Below are 18,794 nucleotides of genomic sequence, written 5' to 3'. Positions count from 1 at the left end.
ACTTGAGTACTCCAACCAAGGAGTATATTGATCTAACCAGCAGCAGTTAAATTTCCTTTTCAAATGTCTGGCATCAGAACCAAAATTGAAATTTGATGGTGGAACCCAGGGATTTATAAGCAATTCCTTCCTTTTTTCTGGTGGTAACTTAAGGGTGTGACCAATGTCATTTTCATGGTAGCCATCGTATTTTTAAATTGTTGTAGAGGTCCCAGTCCCAGGGACAGCTACGTGTACAGGTGAAGAATTACTAGACCCTTGTTCCATAATCGACTCTGAATCCGATGGCTCGGTCAGTATAGTTCCAACTTCATCACCATCATTGCTTTCACTTCCTCTACTGTCATTTTGATCATTTTTCTGTTTGAGAGGTTTTCTGACTGAAAATCATAGAAATTAACATAGTACAGTTTGTTGTTGATTTATCTTTCATACGTGCTAAAAAAAATTGCACGGATAGTGGATTTACACCTTTATCAACTACCATGGATCTTAACCCCCCTATTTACAAAGAAAGATACACTCAGCATTCGCGAATTCAACATTTGCGAGGTTTTCCTGGAACATAACTCTTGTGAATGTTGAGGGATTACTGTACAGATAAAATATACGTATTCTAGCCCTTAACTCAAAACCTTCAAATTTTAAGATGTTATGTTATTTTACAATGGGTACGATTTTAGTATAAAATTAAGTAAAGTTGGTCAATGTATGTTTATATTATAGACCAGTGATGAGTGAGTGGCGTAATATTCACACTCGCTATACTCATAACACGTACTTTTTAATACTCGCATATTCATCCGAATAGCAAGTACAGTGTAAGTCAGTAAGTGATTGGCTCCACCAACACACATCCGGCCATAAACTGAGTCTGTCCGGGAGAGGGCGGGAGGGGGCTTTTCACATTTCTACTATATAAAACACCTTGCAGTGCCTCCCAGACAGAGCCTAACATTCAATCTGCCCTCACTGAGGTGTCAGCTCACTTTATGTAGTGAAGTCAATTTACGTCAGATCGATAACGATAGTCACATCACTCACGAGCCCCAGCGTTACTCACCGAGTAAAGAGTATCGTGAATACCATACTATTCATGCAAATAGCTAATAGTAACGATTACATTTGCTCATCACTATTATAGACCTATTGGAAAACATGGGATTTATGGTTAAATGTCTTTAGGCTGGGTTGCTTCCTCTCAATTTCCTTTACTACAGAAATTACTTGTTACCTTTTTGGAACCAGTTTCTTATATCCATTTAGGCAGTCTTGATGTCTTCTAAATGTAAATAAGAAGGTAAACTAATAAATTATAACTGGAATAAATTTGAATGATTGGTTGTTTCAAAGAAACAGGTGCGCTCACATGCTGTGTATTTCTGCTTTTACGCAGTGCTATTTAGCGCTGCGTAAATGCAGTGAAACGCAGCTCTTTAATGCATCCCAGCAAAATCAATGGCTTTTGCTGAAATGTGTTAACATGGTCCATCTTTTTACGCTTTCTTTCTGTGCTTTTTACTCACTTCGCCGGGTTCCCATGGTGATCGCTCCTCATCCCGACACCGTAGGACCTGGCACAGGACCTTAAACAGCACCATGTGACTTAGCGACGTCACTGGTCACAAGGTGCTTCTGGGTCCTAGAGCCTGCACTCGCTGCGGCCCGGTGGGGGATCAGAAAACACTGGTAATCACCGGGAGAGCACTGTGAGGTAAGTATAAAGCGCAGGAAGAATAATAATATTTTTTTTTGCTTATAGGCAGGGGTGAACGTAGCCACACTGCTGCCTGAGGAGAACTTCAAAATGGCACCCCCCTACAAACACATATACAGCCGTCCATAGGGCTCTCATCTCATATACAGCTCCCCAATGGCCCATAGGGCTCCCATATCATATACAGCCCCCCAATAGGGCTCCCATATCATATACAGCCTCCATAGGGCTCCCATATCATATACAGCCCACCATTGGGCTCCCATAATGTATATGATATGGGAGCCCTATGGGGGCTGTATATGATATGGGAGTCCATCACATATACAGCCCCCCATAGGGCTCCCATACAGCCCCCATATGGCTTCCAGTCCCACATCATATGCAACAGCTCCCCACATTATCTACCATCAAGTCACTGTCTGATTTAACAAGTATTTACATTTTTTTTACTCTCTCTTTTCCTAGCAGCTCCAGCAGTCTCCCCAGCTTGTGTGCCGGTGCCGCACTACAGGATTCGGGGCACTCAGTGATGATGTCATCACTGACTCCAGTCCCCGCCGTGCTGATCTGCAGTGCAGAGTGGCCGGCAGACACTGAGGAAGGGATTAAAGCTCCTCATAGCAGCTGTGGGTGCCGTACACTCCGCCGATGCATCATGCCACCCTGGTGCCCTGCCCTCTGCTTACTGGTGGGGACTGAGGCAACCGTTACCATTACCTACTCAGACAGGTGGCGGTTGGTAGCCTCAGTGGGTACACCCATGTGTGGGAGTAAATCCATGTAAAATGCATTTAAATGTTTCCCTTGATGAAATTGAAAACCAGTATCCAAGAGTCCAATGCCACCATGCTGGAATCCAAGCCAGCATATGTCTAATGTATGGCAATAGAACCAGACAAAATATTCAGATTCCAATTCTTAATGCACTGTTACCTGCAACATGCACACAATTTATCCCTGTAAAGCAATGTTTGCTTTCTTTTTTATGTCTATAAAATGCATTTACAGTAAGTTCACAAAGAGTTTTCTGACAAAAATGTTGAAGTGGAAATTGTCATAAAAATGCTAAATACTTTTTGAATGCTATTCCAATTGATTTCAACTGGAAATTCACTTTGCTGCTTGTTAGAGATCAGCGGATCAATTGAAATTTGAATTTGAATTGAAATTAGCCAAAAATTCAATTTGGCGTGAATCAAAATACTAAAAAGCTTCCAATATGTATATACCACTCCTAGTTTTTATTTGGGAAGAGCCAAATGCATTTCATTTTAGTATGATCTGTATAATCCATTTACCCAGAGAATCTGCAGATGGAATCCAATTCTGCTGTAAAAATTGCTAGACCTGCGCCTGGCTGTGCTCCACTGGAACATGCTGATCTGTGATTATTCAGGTACTGGCCACCACTGTACAAGGTATGAGAAGCCATCCTGTAGACTGAGATAGACCACGTGATGCCCTAGCTGCAGGAGAAGTCCACACAGCCATATAACACATCGTTAGTTCACTCTCAAATGCTTCAGCAGGGTGAGAAAGGATGCCAGGCCGAATTTTTTATTCTTATGATTCTAACTAATCAAGTGTTGGAAATATTTGGCATCAAAAACCAAAATTTCATGAAAATGGACTTGAAGTCGATGCTCTGCAGATTGATCAGCATATCTCTATAGTTCGGACAAGAAGATTTTAGTGAATTTTTTTCAGTCCAGGTTTTCAATACCTCACCATGCAAACAAAGTAGTCACAAGTGATCCTATTGCATGTAAAAAAAAAAAAAACACATGAATTCCTAAAATGAATTTAATTTTAAAATCACATCAGATTTGTTGTCTCAAAAATACTCTGTGTGAAGGGAACCTCAGAGATAAATGCATTTCTTCACTTTCCTGCAGGCTGTAGCTCTACTTTCCTTGTTGTCAAACTATGTCTAAGGGTACCGTCACACAGTGCCATTTTCATCGCTACGACGGCACGATTCGTGACGTTGCAGCGTCGTATGATTATCGCTCCAGCGTCGTAGACTGCGGTCACACGTTGCAATACACGGCGCTGGAGCGATAATTTCATGACGTATTTGCGATGTAGAAGCCGTTGGTTACTGTGCGCACATCGTATACAACCTGTGTCACACGATGCAATCATGCCGCCACAGCGGGACACTAGACGACGAAAGAAAGTTTCAAATGATCTGCTACGATGTACGATTCTCAGCGGGGATCCGGATCGCAGTAGCGTGTCAGACACAACGATATCGTAACGACATCGCTAGAACGTCACGAATCGTGCCGTCGTAGCGATGAAAATGGCACTGTGTGACGGTACCCTAAATGTTCAGAAAACTCCTCAACCACCCAAAATCTGATTAGTGTCCTGAAGGACATTTATTACCTATCCACAGGGTAAAGTAATAAATAAGGTAATGAGTGTCTGGGGTTTCCACTGATGGGATCAACACATTATAAGATTAGGGTTGTAAGCATAGCTCAGGCATGCAGCCAGCTGCTTTATTCAGAATCTGTGGGTCAGACAAAAAAAACCTGAGCTCCAATCTGAGAATATGTGATACCGTAATTGTCCTTTTTGGCTCACAAAGCCTTTACCACGGAGGAGAGTATGCAGTTGCAGTGTCTTTCCCCCAAAATGTGAGTGATGCTGTCTACTGCTGAGAGGGAGAGGTAGCAGGGTGAAGACAGTAAAGGAGAAGCAAACATATAGCTTTTTATTGGCATAGCTTCATTTTATTTGTTGTAGCATATACTATTTTTTAGATACTATGTTTTTTTGTCCACTGGTATAAATAGAGAAAAGCCATAAAATTTCAGACTGCATGTAGAAAGTGTTTTTCACCACATTTTTTATGCAATGAGTTTGGTGAACAGCACCAAACTATGAACCACACCAAAATGCAAAGCTTACATTTTTATTTTAATCCCATCAGTCACTTAACAGCTGGTCTTCTGTAACACAGTAACTAAGCATGCAGAAATAGTGGATCATATAACCGTGTCCATACCTCATACCGTGAGTGGCCAGGGAGGTAGCTGATTGGTCATAGCACAGTCCTCCAGCTCCATAACAAGAAAAAAAATCCACACCACCGCTAGCACAAATATAGAGTTACCGCAATATTAAATACTAATATTAAAGGGAGCTTGTTATAGGCAAGTTATGGGTTAGATAAATAAATCCAATATCACTGGACAACTGGCAACATCTCCAGTGAATAAATAATTAAATTAGCAAAGGGGCAAAAGTGGCTGGAAGAACAAACATTATGCATTTTTTTCACAAGCAAAGGAACACTAAAATATGGGGGAGACGATAATGGCCCCTAAGGTAGACAGTACATGTCTAGATTAACTGGGACACCATATGATAATGGAAATACAATATTTCCATGCCATAACTATAATAATCTGATATCAACACTATCCACAGATGTATCTGTTATTGGGGGACATAACTGTTTCTGTGGGTTCAAGTGCCAAGGTTTTCGGCCTTGGGAACCACAGATGTGTACGGTATATATAAATCGGAATTGTGGATATATCATAGTCATGTTTGGTGTGTCTATTATAATGAAAGTTTGCTTGAAAATATGGAGATCATATTGTTCCACTGGGTGGTTCCATTAGGAAAGTATAACAAATTAGATTTATGTCCTTGTAGTCTTCTTGTCTTGCATACAGTTAGCCATCCTCCTCACACCAAATTAGTAGGTAGGGTGAAGGGTGTGGATGAATGCCCGAAAAATATTTAATTAAAAAAACTCATGGTCATATCCAGGAGAGAAGTGAATTGTACATTTTGACCTAATTTATGTGGTGATCTCCTCTTCTTTATTTATCCCTGATTGTTTTACATTATTTGAGCCGTTTATATATGTCTTATTGTTATTTCAGCATTTTTAAACCCTGTAAGAACTGTACTTTTTTTTTTTTTATAAAAAAATCAAAAATGAAAAGTTAGTTATTTGCTACTCTAAACATAACCACAACATTGAAGAGGGAAAATATAGCCTGGTTGTATTACCCTGAGAAAAATTAAAATCCATAAGACATCTCCGGAGTGGGGACATATCACTCTCACATTTAACATATTAACATATGGGATTAATTATAAGCTAACAAAGAGAGAAAACTAATTATTATTAGGAAAGTGTGAGTTAGAGCTGATATTTCCGTCTCAGTTGAAGTATTGCCCTGACGTTTGGAGGCAGCGGAGTTGCATCCTCTTGACAAACTCGTGGCAGTAGTTGGATAAGCGTTATCTCTCTGGTATTATCTGTGACAAAGTGGTAACAGTGGTGGGATCTGCATGACCACCCGGTTGTTATTCCTGACAACTGGAGGAAGCGAAGGGATCTCCGTGACACCCGAGGTTGCTATCCTTGACACCCTATATATGCCAGAGTGCAAGAAATGTAATAATCAGGAGCTTAGAAAAGTTGGTTGTGCATGTGTACTAGTAAGTTACTGATGGCAGACATCTCACTGGTGCGCTTAGCTTGTGTTAGCTTAGGCCGGGTCACACTAGCGAGAACTACAGACGAGTGCTATGCAATAAAAAATTCGCATAGCACTCGGACCAATGTTAATCTATGGGGCAGCTCCTATCATCTGTTGTTTTCTCGGCCGTATTATACGTATGAGAGAAATAGGAGCATGCTGCGATTTGCACCGTATATCGGCCGAGAATCGCCAATGAAAGGCTATGGGTTCGAGAAAAACTTGCACACCACACGGACCATCAGTGTGACTTGCGTGAAATACGCACTGGTGTCCTTTAGAAAAGCCGGTAATTCAGTGCAATGTACAGTAAAATCACACTGATAGGTTACAATAGAATAGATAAAATAAATGTCTACACATAGTATAGGTAGATATATATATATGTGTGTGTGTATGTCAGTGACACATATATACTGTATATATATATATATATATACAGTGTGTATATATATATATATATATATATATATATATATGACTGTATATATGTTTTCACGAATATTTGAGCCTATTGATCCATTATATGTCCATTTTGCAAGACGGCGAGAAAATCTCGCCATAAGGATGTCACACGGATGCATACGTGCGAGAAAATTGCATCCTCGCACTGCACACGGATGACATACAGATCACTGTTCAGGGAACATTTCTGCAATTCTCATCTGTGTAAAACGGACTGATTTTTTTATACATTGTGTGTGACTCCAGCCTTAAGGTACCTTCACACTGAGCGACTTAACAACGATATCGCTAGCGATCCGTGACGTTGCAGCGTCCTGGATAGCGATATCGTTGTGTTTGACACGCAGCAGCGATCTGGATCCTGCTGTCACATCGTTGGTCAGAGCAGAAAGGCCAGAACTTTATTTCGTCGCTGGATCTCCCACAGACATCGCTGAATCGGCGTGTGTGACGCCGATCCAGCGATGTCTTCACTGGTAACCAGGGTAAACATCGGGTTACTAAGCACAGGGCCGCGCTTAGTAACCCGATGTTTACCCTGGTTACCAGTGTAAATGTAAAAAAAAAAAAGCACTACATACTTACATTCCGGTGTCTGTCGCGTCCCCGGCGTCCGCTTCCCTGCACTGTGTCAGCGCGGCCGTAAAGTAAAAGCAGAGCACAGCGGTGACGTCACCGCTCTGCTTTACGGCCGGCCGGCGCTCAGTCAGTGCAGGGAAGCAGAGCGCCGGGGGACAGACACCGGAATGTAAGTATGTAGTGTTTTTTTTTTTCTACATTTACACTGGTAACCAGGGTAAACATCGGGTTGCTAAGCGCGGCCCTGCGCTTAGTAACCCGATGTTTACCCTGGTTACCAGGGGACTTTGCATAGTTGGTCGCTGGAGAGCTGTCTGTGTGACAGCTCCCCAGCGACCACACAGCGACGCTGCAGCGATCGGCATCGTTGTCTAGATTGCTGCAGCGTCGCTAAATGTGACGGTACCTTTAGTGTGATAGGTAATTGGATGAGTGTGAGAAGCGGAGTCCCCATTTACAATCATATCTGTGCTGCAAGTGTGCAGTGCTCATGACATAACTTGAATCAGATCCTGGTTACACAATTGCAGCCAGTTATATTATTCTGAGAAGATATACTTTAAAAATCCAGCTGGTCACCATAACTGGAGATGAGACTAGCCTACCTTTCCGCCTGGTTGACTTCTCATAATGTTGCTACAGGTGATTCACGGGTCTTTGGCCATGTGTACATGTGAAATAGACCTGTTAGTTTCATCTCTAGCTATGGTTCTGGCCAGATGATCAGCGATGATTTAAAATTATGGCTGTAATTGTGCAGTCAGGTTGTGATTCATGATGTCAACAGTTTGGTAAGCCTAAATCAGGTGACAAGTTCCCTTTAACATTTTTAGCATAGTAGTATTGAGTAAGTTCGCCACACACATTAGATTGCTTCCATCCAAATTATAGTTTGTCAGATCATTCAGCTTGCAGCTTTCTCAGCTGGCTCTTCCATACACAGGAGAACTTGTGTGCTCCATGAGAGAGCCATCGGCAGAAGTGGACACAATATAAAATTGGCAGTCCGATATTGGACATGCTTGATCAATATTCCCACCTCAACAATAAATTGTCCAGGGCTCCCATACACATTTAACTAACTAGGTGATATCACAGGGTTCGGGCGACATTAGTCTAATGTGTCTGGGGGGCTTAAACACTGACTGTACAGAATCCAAGACACATCTAGAGCTGCCTGTATGAAGGTAATCTATAAGTTTATATTAATACATGCTGGTCTCAGTTAATATTTGTTTAACACAGGTTTGTCTTTAAATATTTTACATTTTGGGAGATGTAAAACTTAATAAATAGGGTTATGCTTTATTCAGGTAACTGAAGTAACTGAAATATATGGGTATTTATGTAATTAAGACATGAAGAACACCAAGTCTGGCTTATCATCGTCTATAAATGAATATTGCTTCTCTAGTTTATTGTGCAAACACATCTTAATAGCGTTTCCTGTCTGTTTCACTATATTTACCCAAGCATAAATTCTCCTATTACCATCAGTAGCACTGCCCTATAAATTTAAGATAACGCTCAGCTGAACACTTTGTTTTCATAATGGCTAATTGTGAATGTCGTCTTCTCCGCAAAGATATTCCTTCCGCTGTTTATTCTTCCTTTTGTAAAAAGAATACCGATTACAAATACTGGACAGATTTTATTTGCATAAAGAGTAAAAGTCGAACTGTTTATCTTCAAATAAAGAAAAAACCATTACTAGAAATTAAAGTAATAATAATATGGCCCTGAGGACCGACCATTGCAAGTGCAACAATGGTTTGCAGAAACTAAGCCAATTACAGAAGAAAAAATGTCTGTCAACCTTGAGTGGCCAAACACACTCATCAGTCTCCCACCATAATCCCTTCTAGAGAACATGGCTCAGTCAGCCAGTGACTCATTTATCTTGATTGATCCACTTCACTTGCTCTTGAGCTCAGATTTCCTTAAATTCTCAGCCTGCATGCATTGCTCAAGGATTAGACTGAGCAGTTCAACTTTGTATTGTCTATTTTCCTCAACCTACAATGCATAAATCAGAGTTAAAGCGTACGTTAAAACTAGGTTCTTAAAACCATAGTTTGTCATTTTCAAAGCATTTGAGATATGAAATATTGCTGGCTGCACAACTTATTTGGGGTTTTTGGACTTTAAAGAGATCAGAACACTTATTTTGACAGTTTCTGGATAGATTGATGGGCAATAGAGGCGATGACTTAAAGTTTAGAGATCTGGGGTCAGTCTGCTGCAGCACAAGTGTCAAATTTGTCCATGTATTGAGTCATAAATCAGGTGTTTGATTGAGGTATTGTGCTACTGAAAAGAAAATTCTTACATGTTTACATTCTCAAACTTTCCTCTTGTTCTTAAAATTGCCTTTTAGTGATGAGAGTTTTTAAATCTCTCATACTGTGTCCTGGTTCAGAGATGGCTTTATCCATGATGAAATCCAGCTTCTTCCTTTTGTCTGTGTGGTCTTTTCTATAATTTTACTTTTTGTTTAGTTTCCCAATATAGGTTCCTTCTGAGCAAATAGTACATAGGGAACCCACATGAGCCCACTGCATGGACACACTTCAAACCCAAGTACCACATCAGAACATCTACAGATCTCTGAACACCTAAGTCATCACCTCCATTGCACATCATGTATAAGAATTTTTTTTTTATTGCTTACTTTCATGTTATTCCACCCCAAACACAATGTGTTTGTATTACATCTCTCTTCTTGCTTAATCATTAATTTATTTGTCTGATGCAGTGTCATTTTTTTCTGGTTAGGCAATAAAGGTATAACTCTTTTAATACATTTTTCTTTTTTAAATAAAATTTCATACATTTTTCAGTCAAAAACTGAGCCTCTGACTGGGTTTAAACATATTGATTGCAGCTGTTAACCAGCCACCGATGCAGTGGTTTAAACATCCAGAGAGGATTCCCAACCATAATTCTGAGTACACAGAATATCAATGTTCTCGGCAGCGCATGTTCTCTTTACACAGGCTATTATGATGCCGTGAGTGATGATTTTTTTTAGCTGGCTAAAAATCAGCATACCCAAAAAACACCTGTTTTGCTAATTTGTAGATGTGATTGATGGCTTGTTAAGATGGTCTAATAGTCAGGAATGAGCATTGTAAGGGAGACAGGGCAAAAACTGAGAACAAGGATGAACTCTCATTGCCACACAATAAGAGAAAAAAGAATAGATCTATCTGAGACAACACATTTTGGTCTCCCTGATCACAGCATAATGGACATGAAATTACTTGTATTAAAGGGTCATTTCAAATCTCAGAGAGACAGTAGAGTCTGGGAATATAAACTGATGATGACCTTTGACACACTTAGTGCAGGAATTAATGTGTCACATGGATTTTTGTCTTTTTACATCAATTAAGGAATTTGCTCCTTAGACCATGTAGTTGTGTGTGGGAGGGGGCATCATAACACAGGAGACCCCAATCAGAGGACAATAAAACATTCACACTCCTTATCTATGAACTGTTTCAATATTTATGGATACAACTGTTTATCACTCTCACATAATCGTAGTTCTGCTTCACTTCAACTGTCTTATCTATGATATTATTTCTGGGCTGTATTGTGCATAAATATGTGATTCTTCAGAATTTGTATTAGTCTATGCCTGATGAAGGGACCTGAGTAGTCTCGAAAGCTTGCAATTTGTTACCATCTTTTCAGTTAGCCATTAAAAGGTATCCACCACTGAGGACTCTCAATTCTAAATATTTTTCATTGCTAAAAATACACTTTGCCCAATTATCAGCCAGTCTAAAATAAGCATTATATTTACTGTATAATTGTGTACTGTATTGATGATATTGGCAGGGAGAGAAGCAGCACGGTGGCTCAGTGGATAGCACTGCAGCCTTGCAGCACTGGAGTCGTGGGTTCAAATCCCACCAAGGACAACATCTGCAAAGAGTTTGTATGTTGTTTGCGTGGGTTTCCTCCAGGCACTCCGGTTTCCTCCCACATTCCAAAGACATACTGATTAGTGTTGAGCGATACCTTCCGATATTTGAAAGTATCGGTATCGGATTGGATCAGCCAATATCCAAAAAATATCGGATATCGCCGATACCGATATCCGATACCAATACAAGTCAATGGGACACAAATATCGGAACGTTATAGGGAGCGATCCTGGATGGTTCCCAGGGTCTGAAGGAGAGGAAACTCTCCTTCAGGCCCTGGGATCCATATTCATGTAAAAAATAAAGAATAAAAATAAAAAATATGGATATACTCACCCACTGACGGCCCCTGGCTCTCATCGGTGCAACCGGCAGCCTCCGTTCCTAAGAATGCAGTGAGTGAAGGACCTTCGATGACGTCGCGGTCACATGAGGGTTCACGCGACCAATCACAAGACCGCGACATCATCGCAGGTCCTACACTCACTGCATTCTTAGGAACGGAGGCTGCCGGTTGCACCGCTGAGAGCCAGGGGCCGTCGGTGGGTGAGTATATCCATATTTGTTATTTTTATTCTTTATTTTTTACATGAATATGGATCCCGATTCTGATTTCCGATATCCCAAAAATATCGGAACTCGGTATCGGAATTCCGATACAGCGAATATCAGCCGATACCCGATATTTGCAGTATCGGAATGCTCAACACTAATACTGATAGGGAACTTAGAGTGTAGCCCCATTGGGGACAGCGATGATAATGTCTGTAAAGCGCTGTGGAATATGATAGTGCTATATAAAAATAAAGAATAATATATTAAGCAGATGGGAATTATCAAGGATAGACTAAAACTCCATTTTTAGTATATGCATCAACTCTACTTAGTGTCTGCATAAAATATGTCTGCCAATCTTGTACACTGGAAGTGCACATTGCCTAATAATCAAGGAATATATTTAAAATTGACCATTAATTTTCTAAACTATAGCAATGCTGCAATTGCCAGAACACCTATAGTTATACATGACAGATTTATTCATCAGTGACATGTCCAAACAAAGGTGAAAAATATCAATTTCAGAAAGAGTTATATGTAGTTTCTGAAATAAAGAAAAATCTTATGTTCCCTTCTTAAAATAGTTAAAATCCAGAGTGGTTTCCATTCTGATCATCAACAGTCTCAGCTCTGCATGAATGCACTAAATGAAAGTGTCAGGTGTCACCACGTTACACCATCTGCGTCATGTGCTTTCTGCAGAGTTATTCCCTACTGTCAGAGATATCACAAACTAAGGTTTTCAGGAACGGACAGTTATTATACAGTGGTTGAGCCAACACAGTCAGGAAAAGATGTTAACAGTCTATGTCAGTGGAGCATATGGTGAGTAAAAGCAAAGTGATTGTTTAAAACAGCACAGTGTGTTCACGTGGGGAAATCAATGTCTGCTGGAAGCAATGTTGTATGCAGCCAATGGTGAGCAGCAAGTATATGTGAAAGTATAAAAACCTAGTGAATAAGTAAGATAACCAAATTCCTAGCCTGTCCAATGTCCATACTGATGATCTTCATATCCTTCCTAGGCCAGAATCTAGTGTAATATTCTATGCCTTCAATATTAGCAGAAGAAAATTCACTGACTGATTTCTCCTTTTATTTTCATACAGTTGGTACGATATAGCACTGAGGGGCTGCTACAATTAGGTCCCCTTGGCTCCACTGCCTTCTTACCAGATACAAAGTGTCTCATTGACGATGGCAAAGGAAGAACCCCTACTCTGAAGAAATGTGATGATGTCCCTAGACCAACTCAGAAACTATGGGATTTCACACAGGTGGGAAGTTGTTAAATGTAAATGCTTTATCTTAAAAGGTAACTAATAAGATTGCAAGGAAGTGGGAGGAGCTGAATACATATCTCCTCCTCCCTTCTCCCCCTTCCATCTACATAAAGTCCCTGCAGTGTCAAAATCTGTCTTCACTGAATACAGATTTTACCAGTGAATTGAGAATGTAAATAAGTTTTGTAAATAAATGATCAGTCCTTTCAGAGAAAGAAGAAGAGTTCTCTGATAAATTATATTATAAGGTTGCTTAATTTCATGTGTACTATAGATTTCCAGAAAAAATAATTAATACAACAGTTACACTTTAATTGTTGCCAGGTATTAAAGGAAGATTCCTAAAATTGTGAAGAATTGAAGTATGCACATCTTGTACAGCCGCAGCACTGACAAGCAGAATGTACACCTACACGAACCACATTCAAGTTATATTCCCTAAGCTCTTAGTGATTAATACTAAGCAAGGTTTATATTACTGTATGGCAGCACTTCATAAGTTTCGCTACTTCAGAACTACTTACTCAATACTGTTTAAACTCCTTCAGGGACAAAATGTATGTTTGTACATTCAGTAGTAAAAATAAAAAAAATATATTAAAAATATGTAATCCAATCAAATCTTAATATTATAATTTCCTGATTGCCTATATCCATTGCTTGTTTTTCCTTACATAACACCATAACATGACACACTTGGCAAATCGAAAAGAAAAAAGGTGGGATGAAATTCAGTGAAAAAAAAATAAAATGTTAAAAAAGGAGAAATTTATTTAGTACATTAGTACATTAAAAAGACGCGAACAATGGCCACCACAAATCCTGGAGATGCCAACCAAATCAGCTCAGCTAGGAGCCTTAATCATTGTCGCCTTTGTTTGCTCACTATTTCCTTTTAATTACTGCGTTTTGAAAGTACCTCATTAATAAAGTATTGATGTTTTAAAGACAAAAGGTAATCACACCAAATATTGATTTGATTTTGATTACTCTTGTGTTCTTTCACTATGCATCTTTTTAATTAATAAAAATAAACTATCACTTCTATTTTTGAATGTTTTTTTAGTTTGCAGAATTGTTTTCAACAACTGCCTAAAACTTGTACACAGTACTTACTGTATATTATATTTTATTTTCTTTATTGGTCAGCAAAACTATGCCAAGCCAATAGTATGTAAAATACATGACTATGAGTATACACAACAAGACAAGTATGCAGATGATCTTACAGGTGTATATTGAAACTATACAGCAGACCCCCCTAACATCAGTAGAGCCACAAAATGAGCCATCAATAATCTGATCAGACAGATGGCTGGTCCTTTGGAGTATATGAAATTGTTGGCCTTGGTAAACAGTTTGACCTCGATTTGTCAAAGCTTTTACAGCAAAACTCAGCCTAAAAAACCTTTGAAAGGTGACCACATTTTTGCTTCAAAAATTTTATTAATTTGAGCATTTTTTCTTTAAAATTGCCCAATTCTAACATGATGGGGGCATCTGCGGTGGGAGAGATCAATCCCTGCTGGTCAAATTTATAGCAAGGGGTGGTTTTCCTTACATCTCAAATCTGACTCCAGAGTAAGTTTGATTGAAATATGATTTGCGTCGAGGTGCAGAGACATACACCACTTCACGCTTCACCTGATTCATTATGAGACAAGCACATTTTAATGAATCAGGCACCTCACACTTTATCCTGCCTACTCATTCAGACTGGGTGATAGAATCAAGGCCTTTTTGTATGCAGAAACATGTAGGCTGGGGTTGACTTGTATGCATTGTTACACAATAATGTTCATTGACACTCCCATGTTATTAGATTATTGATTGTCACATTTTACTTTGTGATTATACTCTGTTTTTGTATACTCAATATATACACCGGTAGGACCATCTGGTAATTTCTGTTGGTGTACGGATAGTCCTGCTTTTATATACTATGGGTTTGATATAGTTTTCTGACTAATACAGATCATATTTATATGAGATACTTTCTGTTTAACATTCATTAATTTTTGGTAGTTCTATTATTAATCATTTAACATTTTTCTACCTGTGTGCACCTATGTTTTATGTTGTTACATTTTACTAATAGAGAAATACATGGAATACGGCATTTCAAACCATTATATCTTTTGCATGTGTTGCATTACTAGAATCTGATGTCAGAGATTCTAAATTCTGCTTTCTATCCTGCATACAGAATAGCCCCATTGTCAGCAGGGACACGGGTCGCTGTCTAGAAGTGGAGATGTCTAAGGATGCTAATTTTGGACTGAGACTAGTGGTTCAGAGATGCTCAGGACAGAAATGGATTATCAGAAACTGGATAAAACATGGTCGGAATTGATGGCTATAGCAGCAAGGGTGTTCTTTTTAGATTTGAGGAACATACAGAGATGCCTTCTTGGTTAATTACAAGAAAAGAGGACATATTCTACCATCTGCTGAAGGACCACTGTACATTACATGATAAGAGCCACCCTACTATGTGGATAGGCTGTCATGGATCATGTGTGGAAATACCAAAAGGAAGAGATGAACAGAGCACGTAAAAGCTGGAGGATTAAAAGAATGGAAAGAGTTTGTACTTCAAAAGGGTATAAGTGACAGGCTTCTCTGCTGGTAAATTTTATGTTACAGACTGGTGCACAATTCCTACAATGAATGATCATGTGCCTTTTTATTGTACTTCCTATACAAAAGAACAGAGCATCCCCCACATCAGCATGTGTCATTAATTGTGCTAAATATTATGTAAATAACATGCAAATGTAAGTAAGCAATAATCACCAATGGGCAAGAAATCTCTTTGCAGTCATTACCCTAACAAGATGATAAAGGCATTGACGTGGCCATTGTGAAGGTATCGCTTGGTCAAGAACTTACTCTGCACCATAGTGAACATGTAGCAAATCACAGTATTTCTTCAGATACAATTTAATTCATAGGCCAACAGTAAAATTAACTTATTGTTCAATCTGGACTGTTGACAAACACTAAAACCTTGATCAATGTGATGCCTGGATTTACACTTAATATGTCCTACATCTTAAGGAATACATCTGACGCCATCAATGTTGTGATGTAGTTTAGTCAATAATTTTATAAAAAAATGTTAAATTAAAATTGCACAGATTCATGAGTAATTAACAATGTACCCAAAATTAGATTTTTTGGTGAAATTTTCAAATGATAATAGTTTGAGGAGATTATCCCAATCATTTAAATGTATATTACATTTGGAATGGGGAGCATCCAAGAAAAGTTAATATATGACTGTTTATAGTGGACTAGATTTTCATCCAGAGGAGCTCCTTGTATTAATTACAACACTCAAATTTTATCTAATGAAAGTAGGCTTAACCTTCTGCATCTGAACTCAACTGTTCTTTGTCAAACAAAAACTTACGTACCCCAGATGTGACTATAAAACACTATGTGCTCTTGGTCCTTTGTCTAAACAGTAATCTAAAGTATCAAACTGAAAGCCTTGAGCTAAGCACTTTTGCTACATATATCTGAATGGTTAAAATCAACAAATTAACTCTTACTATACATGACTCTATATTGTATGATAAATATTTAATGTGTTTAAGTACTAAGCAGATAGTGAATGTTCATCAGCTAAAAAGGATAATTTGTCCTTCACTTTTAAAAACCGGCAGCACTCTTGTTTTATAGGCTAAGACAGATATTGCAACTCAACACCATTTTCTTGAATGAGCATTAACTGCAATAACAGACAGAGCCTATGGATAGGCATGGTGCTCTTTGTAAAAAAAAGACCCTTCTTAAGCTCCTTGGTGCCACAACAAATATTTACTGCATTTTAGACAATATCCCATCAGTTTCTATAGCGCTTTGCCTGACTCGAATCAGTTGTCCAATGGAGATTATTGTGTATTAACAAATACGATTTTGCATTTTTCACCTTTTTAGAATCAATCTTGTGATTCACACCACCTGGACTGATATACATAGTTAAGAGTTTCTTTAAAAAAAAAAAAATAATAACTATTATGTCAGTCATCATTTGAAGTCCTGAAATTCTTCACACAATAAAAAATGTCTACTGGAAATGGTGTCATTTGGAATTTTATGTGTACAATGTATATACAACAACAACATGATATCAACTTTAGAAGATGTGTTTTATAGCTTGGAATTAAAAAGGAAAAAGCCAAACATTCTTCTCTTTTGGCTTTTTTAATGCTGATACGAAAGATAGAAAATACTGACTTAATGCTGATTAGAAAGATTTCTTTACAGAGGACCTGTCAGCAGGATATTCGACCCTTAACTATAGGTATGAAAGTAAAGCCTCTTTTATTGCTTATTACATTCATACCTTTCTAGTACAATTTCGTTGAGGCATTTTTGATAAATTATTTTTGAAGTTTTATTCTCAAGTGTATCAGTCCATGCACTTCACTTCTCAGATCTGCTGTACTTTGTAGCCAACTGAAGGCCTCCTGTTGTTGATTGATTGATTGATCACTCATGCCTCAGTGGCCCATCTCAGCTGTGCAGGTGTTGTCGTTGCTCGGGTTCTATCAGCAGGCATAGCACCTGTACAGTGAGCTCCTGATGACATTGTAAGATCAATGTACCAACTCCCACAAAGTCATTAAGTGGTCACTGAGTAGGCTGCGTCATTGCAACAAACCCAGGCAATGATGCCACCTGTGCGGTGAGTTCCTAATTAGGTTGTGCAAGCTGATACATTGGTTATACAATGTTATCATGAGCTCTTTGTGTAGGCACTGCCCCATCTGATGAAAAGAACCTGAGCAAAGACAGGGTCTGATCAGGGAAGACAAGTCATTGAGGGAAGGGCAACCTGTTAACCATTGACTGGAGACCTGTGGTGGGTGGTGAAGTCCAGTAGAGCGGAGGAGTGAAGTGCCCACCCCGAAGCACTTGAGCTTAAACTTTGAAAGATAGATTATTCAAAAACCCTCAAAAATTCTACTATTGAGGTATGAATGTAATAAGAATTAAAGGAGTTTTATACTAATACCTTTAGTTGAGGTTCAAATATTATGACAGGTCCTCTTTAAAGGGTTTATATAAGAATCAATAAACTTGGCTGTTTTCTTTCCAAAAACAGTGTCACATGTCACTAAGCTAAATATAATAATATATCTAACCCCCACCCATATATCTTAGTGCAGCTAAGCTGGTTCTAGAAGAAAGCAGACATATATTAAAATCATGTATAACTCCTTTAAGGTGATCTAAACATAAATAGTATTACATTCCTCAGCCTAGACTACTTTCAGCAATGATTCTTCAGCTCCAGGTTTGAGCTGATTTTTGGTCACAGACTAGTACCAACAGGCATAGGACTCAGAGCGCTGATTTTTTTTGTAATCCCTTATTTCATGGAAATAAATTATCAATTTCTGTCTACTTACTGCTATCTGTAAGGCCTCTTTCAGACATCAGTGTGTCTGGTATGTGTGGTGACAGTTTTCGTGATTAGAGGGAGCAGGGGAGAATGTTGAGTGTTATATTGATCTGATAACAGCGTCAGCGGTCTTCGGCTGATTGGACTACTACTCCCATCAGCCTACACTTGCTGCCGCTAATAACAGTGAGAGCAGGCACAGCTAATGGGAGTATTTATAAGCCGCTGCCTGCACTATAAATAAATAAGTAAAAGAAACAGCATGGGTTCTGTTGCATTTTTGATAACCAGTCAGGCAAAAGTGACAGCTGCGGAATGTAACCCTCA

The 18,794-nt window shown here is 38.9% G+C and overlaps 1 protein-coding gene across 1 annotated transcript in view; it reads left to right on the top strand.

The window, feature by feature from the left end:
* The window catches only part of GALNT9 (polypeptide N-acetylgalactosaminyltransferase 9), a 657,891-nt gene extending 639,423 nt beyond the window's left edge, over positions 1 to 18,468 (top strand). The window contains exons 10-11 of the mRNA XM_077293342.1: positions 12,878 to 13,045; positions 15,258 to 18,468. Coding sequence (XP_077149457.1) covers positions 12,878 to 13,045; positions 15,258 to 15,404 — 315 coding nt within the window. The 3' untranslated portion in view covers positions 15,405 to 18,468. The remainder of the gene's footprint in view (positions 1 to 12,877; positions 13,046 to 15,257) is intronic.
* The last annotated feature ends 326 nt before the right edge of the window (positions 18,469 to 18,794 follow it).

The sequence above is a fragment of the Ranitomeya variabilis genome, chromosome 1, assembly GCF_051348905.1.
Source record: "Ranitomeya variabilis isolate aRanVar5 chromosome 1, aRanVar5.hap1, whole genome shotgun sequence".
NCBI classification, from domain to species: Eukaryota; Metazoa; Chordata; class Amphibia; order Anura; family Dendrobatidae; genus Ranitomeya; species Ranitomeya variabilis.
Note: the sequence above shows the minus strand (reverse complement) of the source record. Positions and strands in the feature narration are given on the sequence as shown.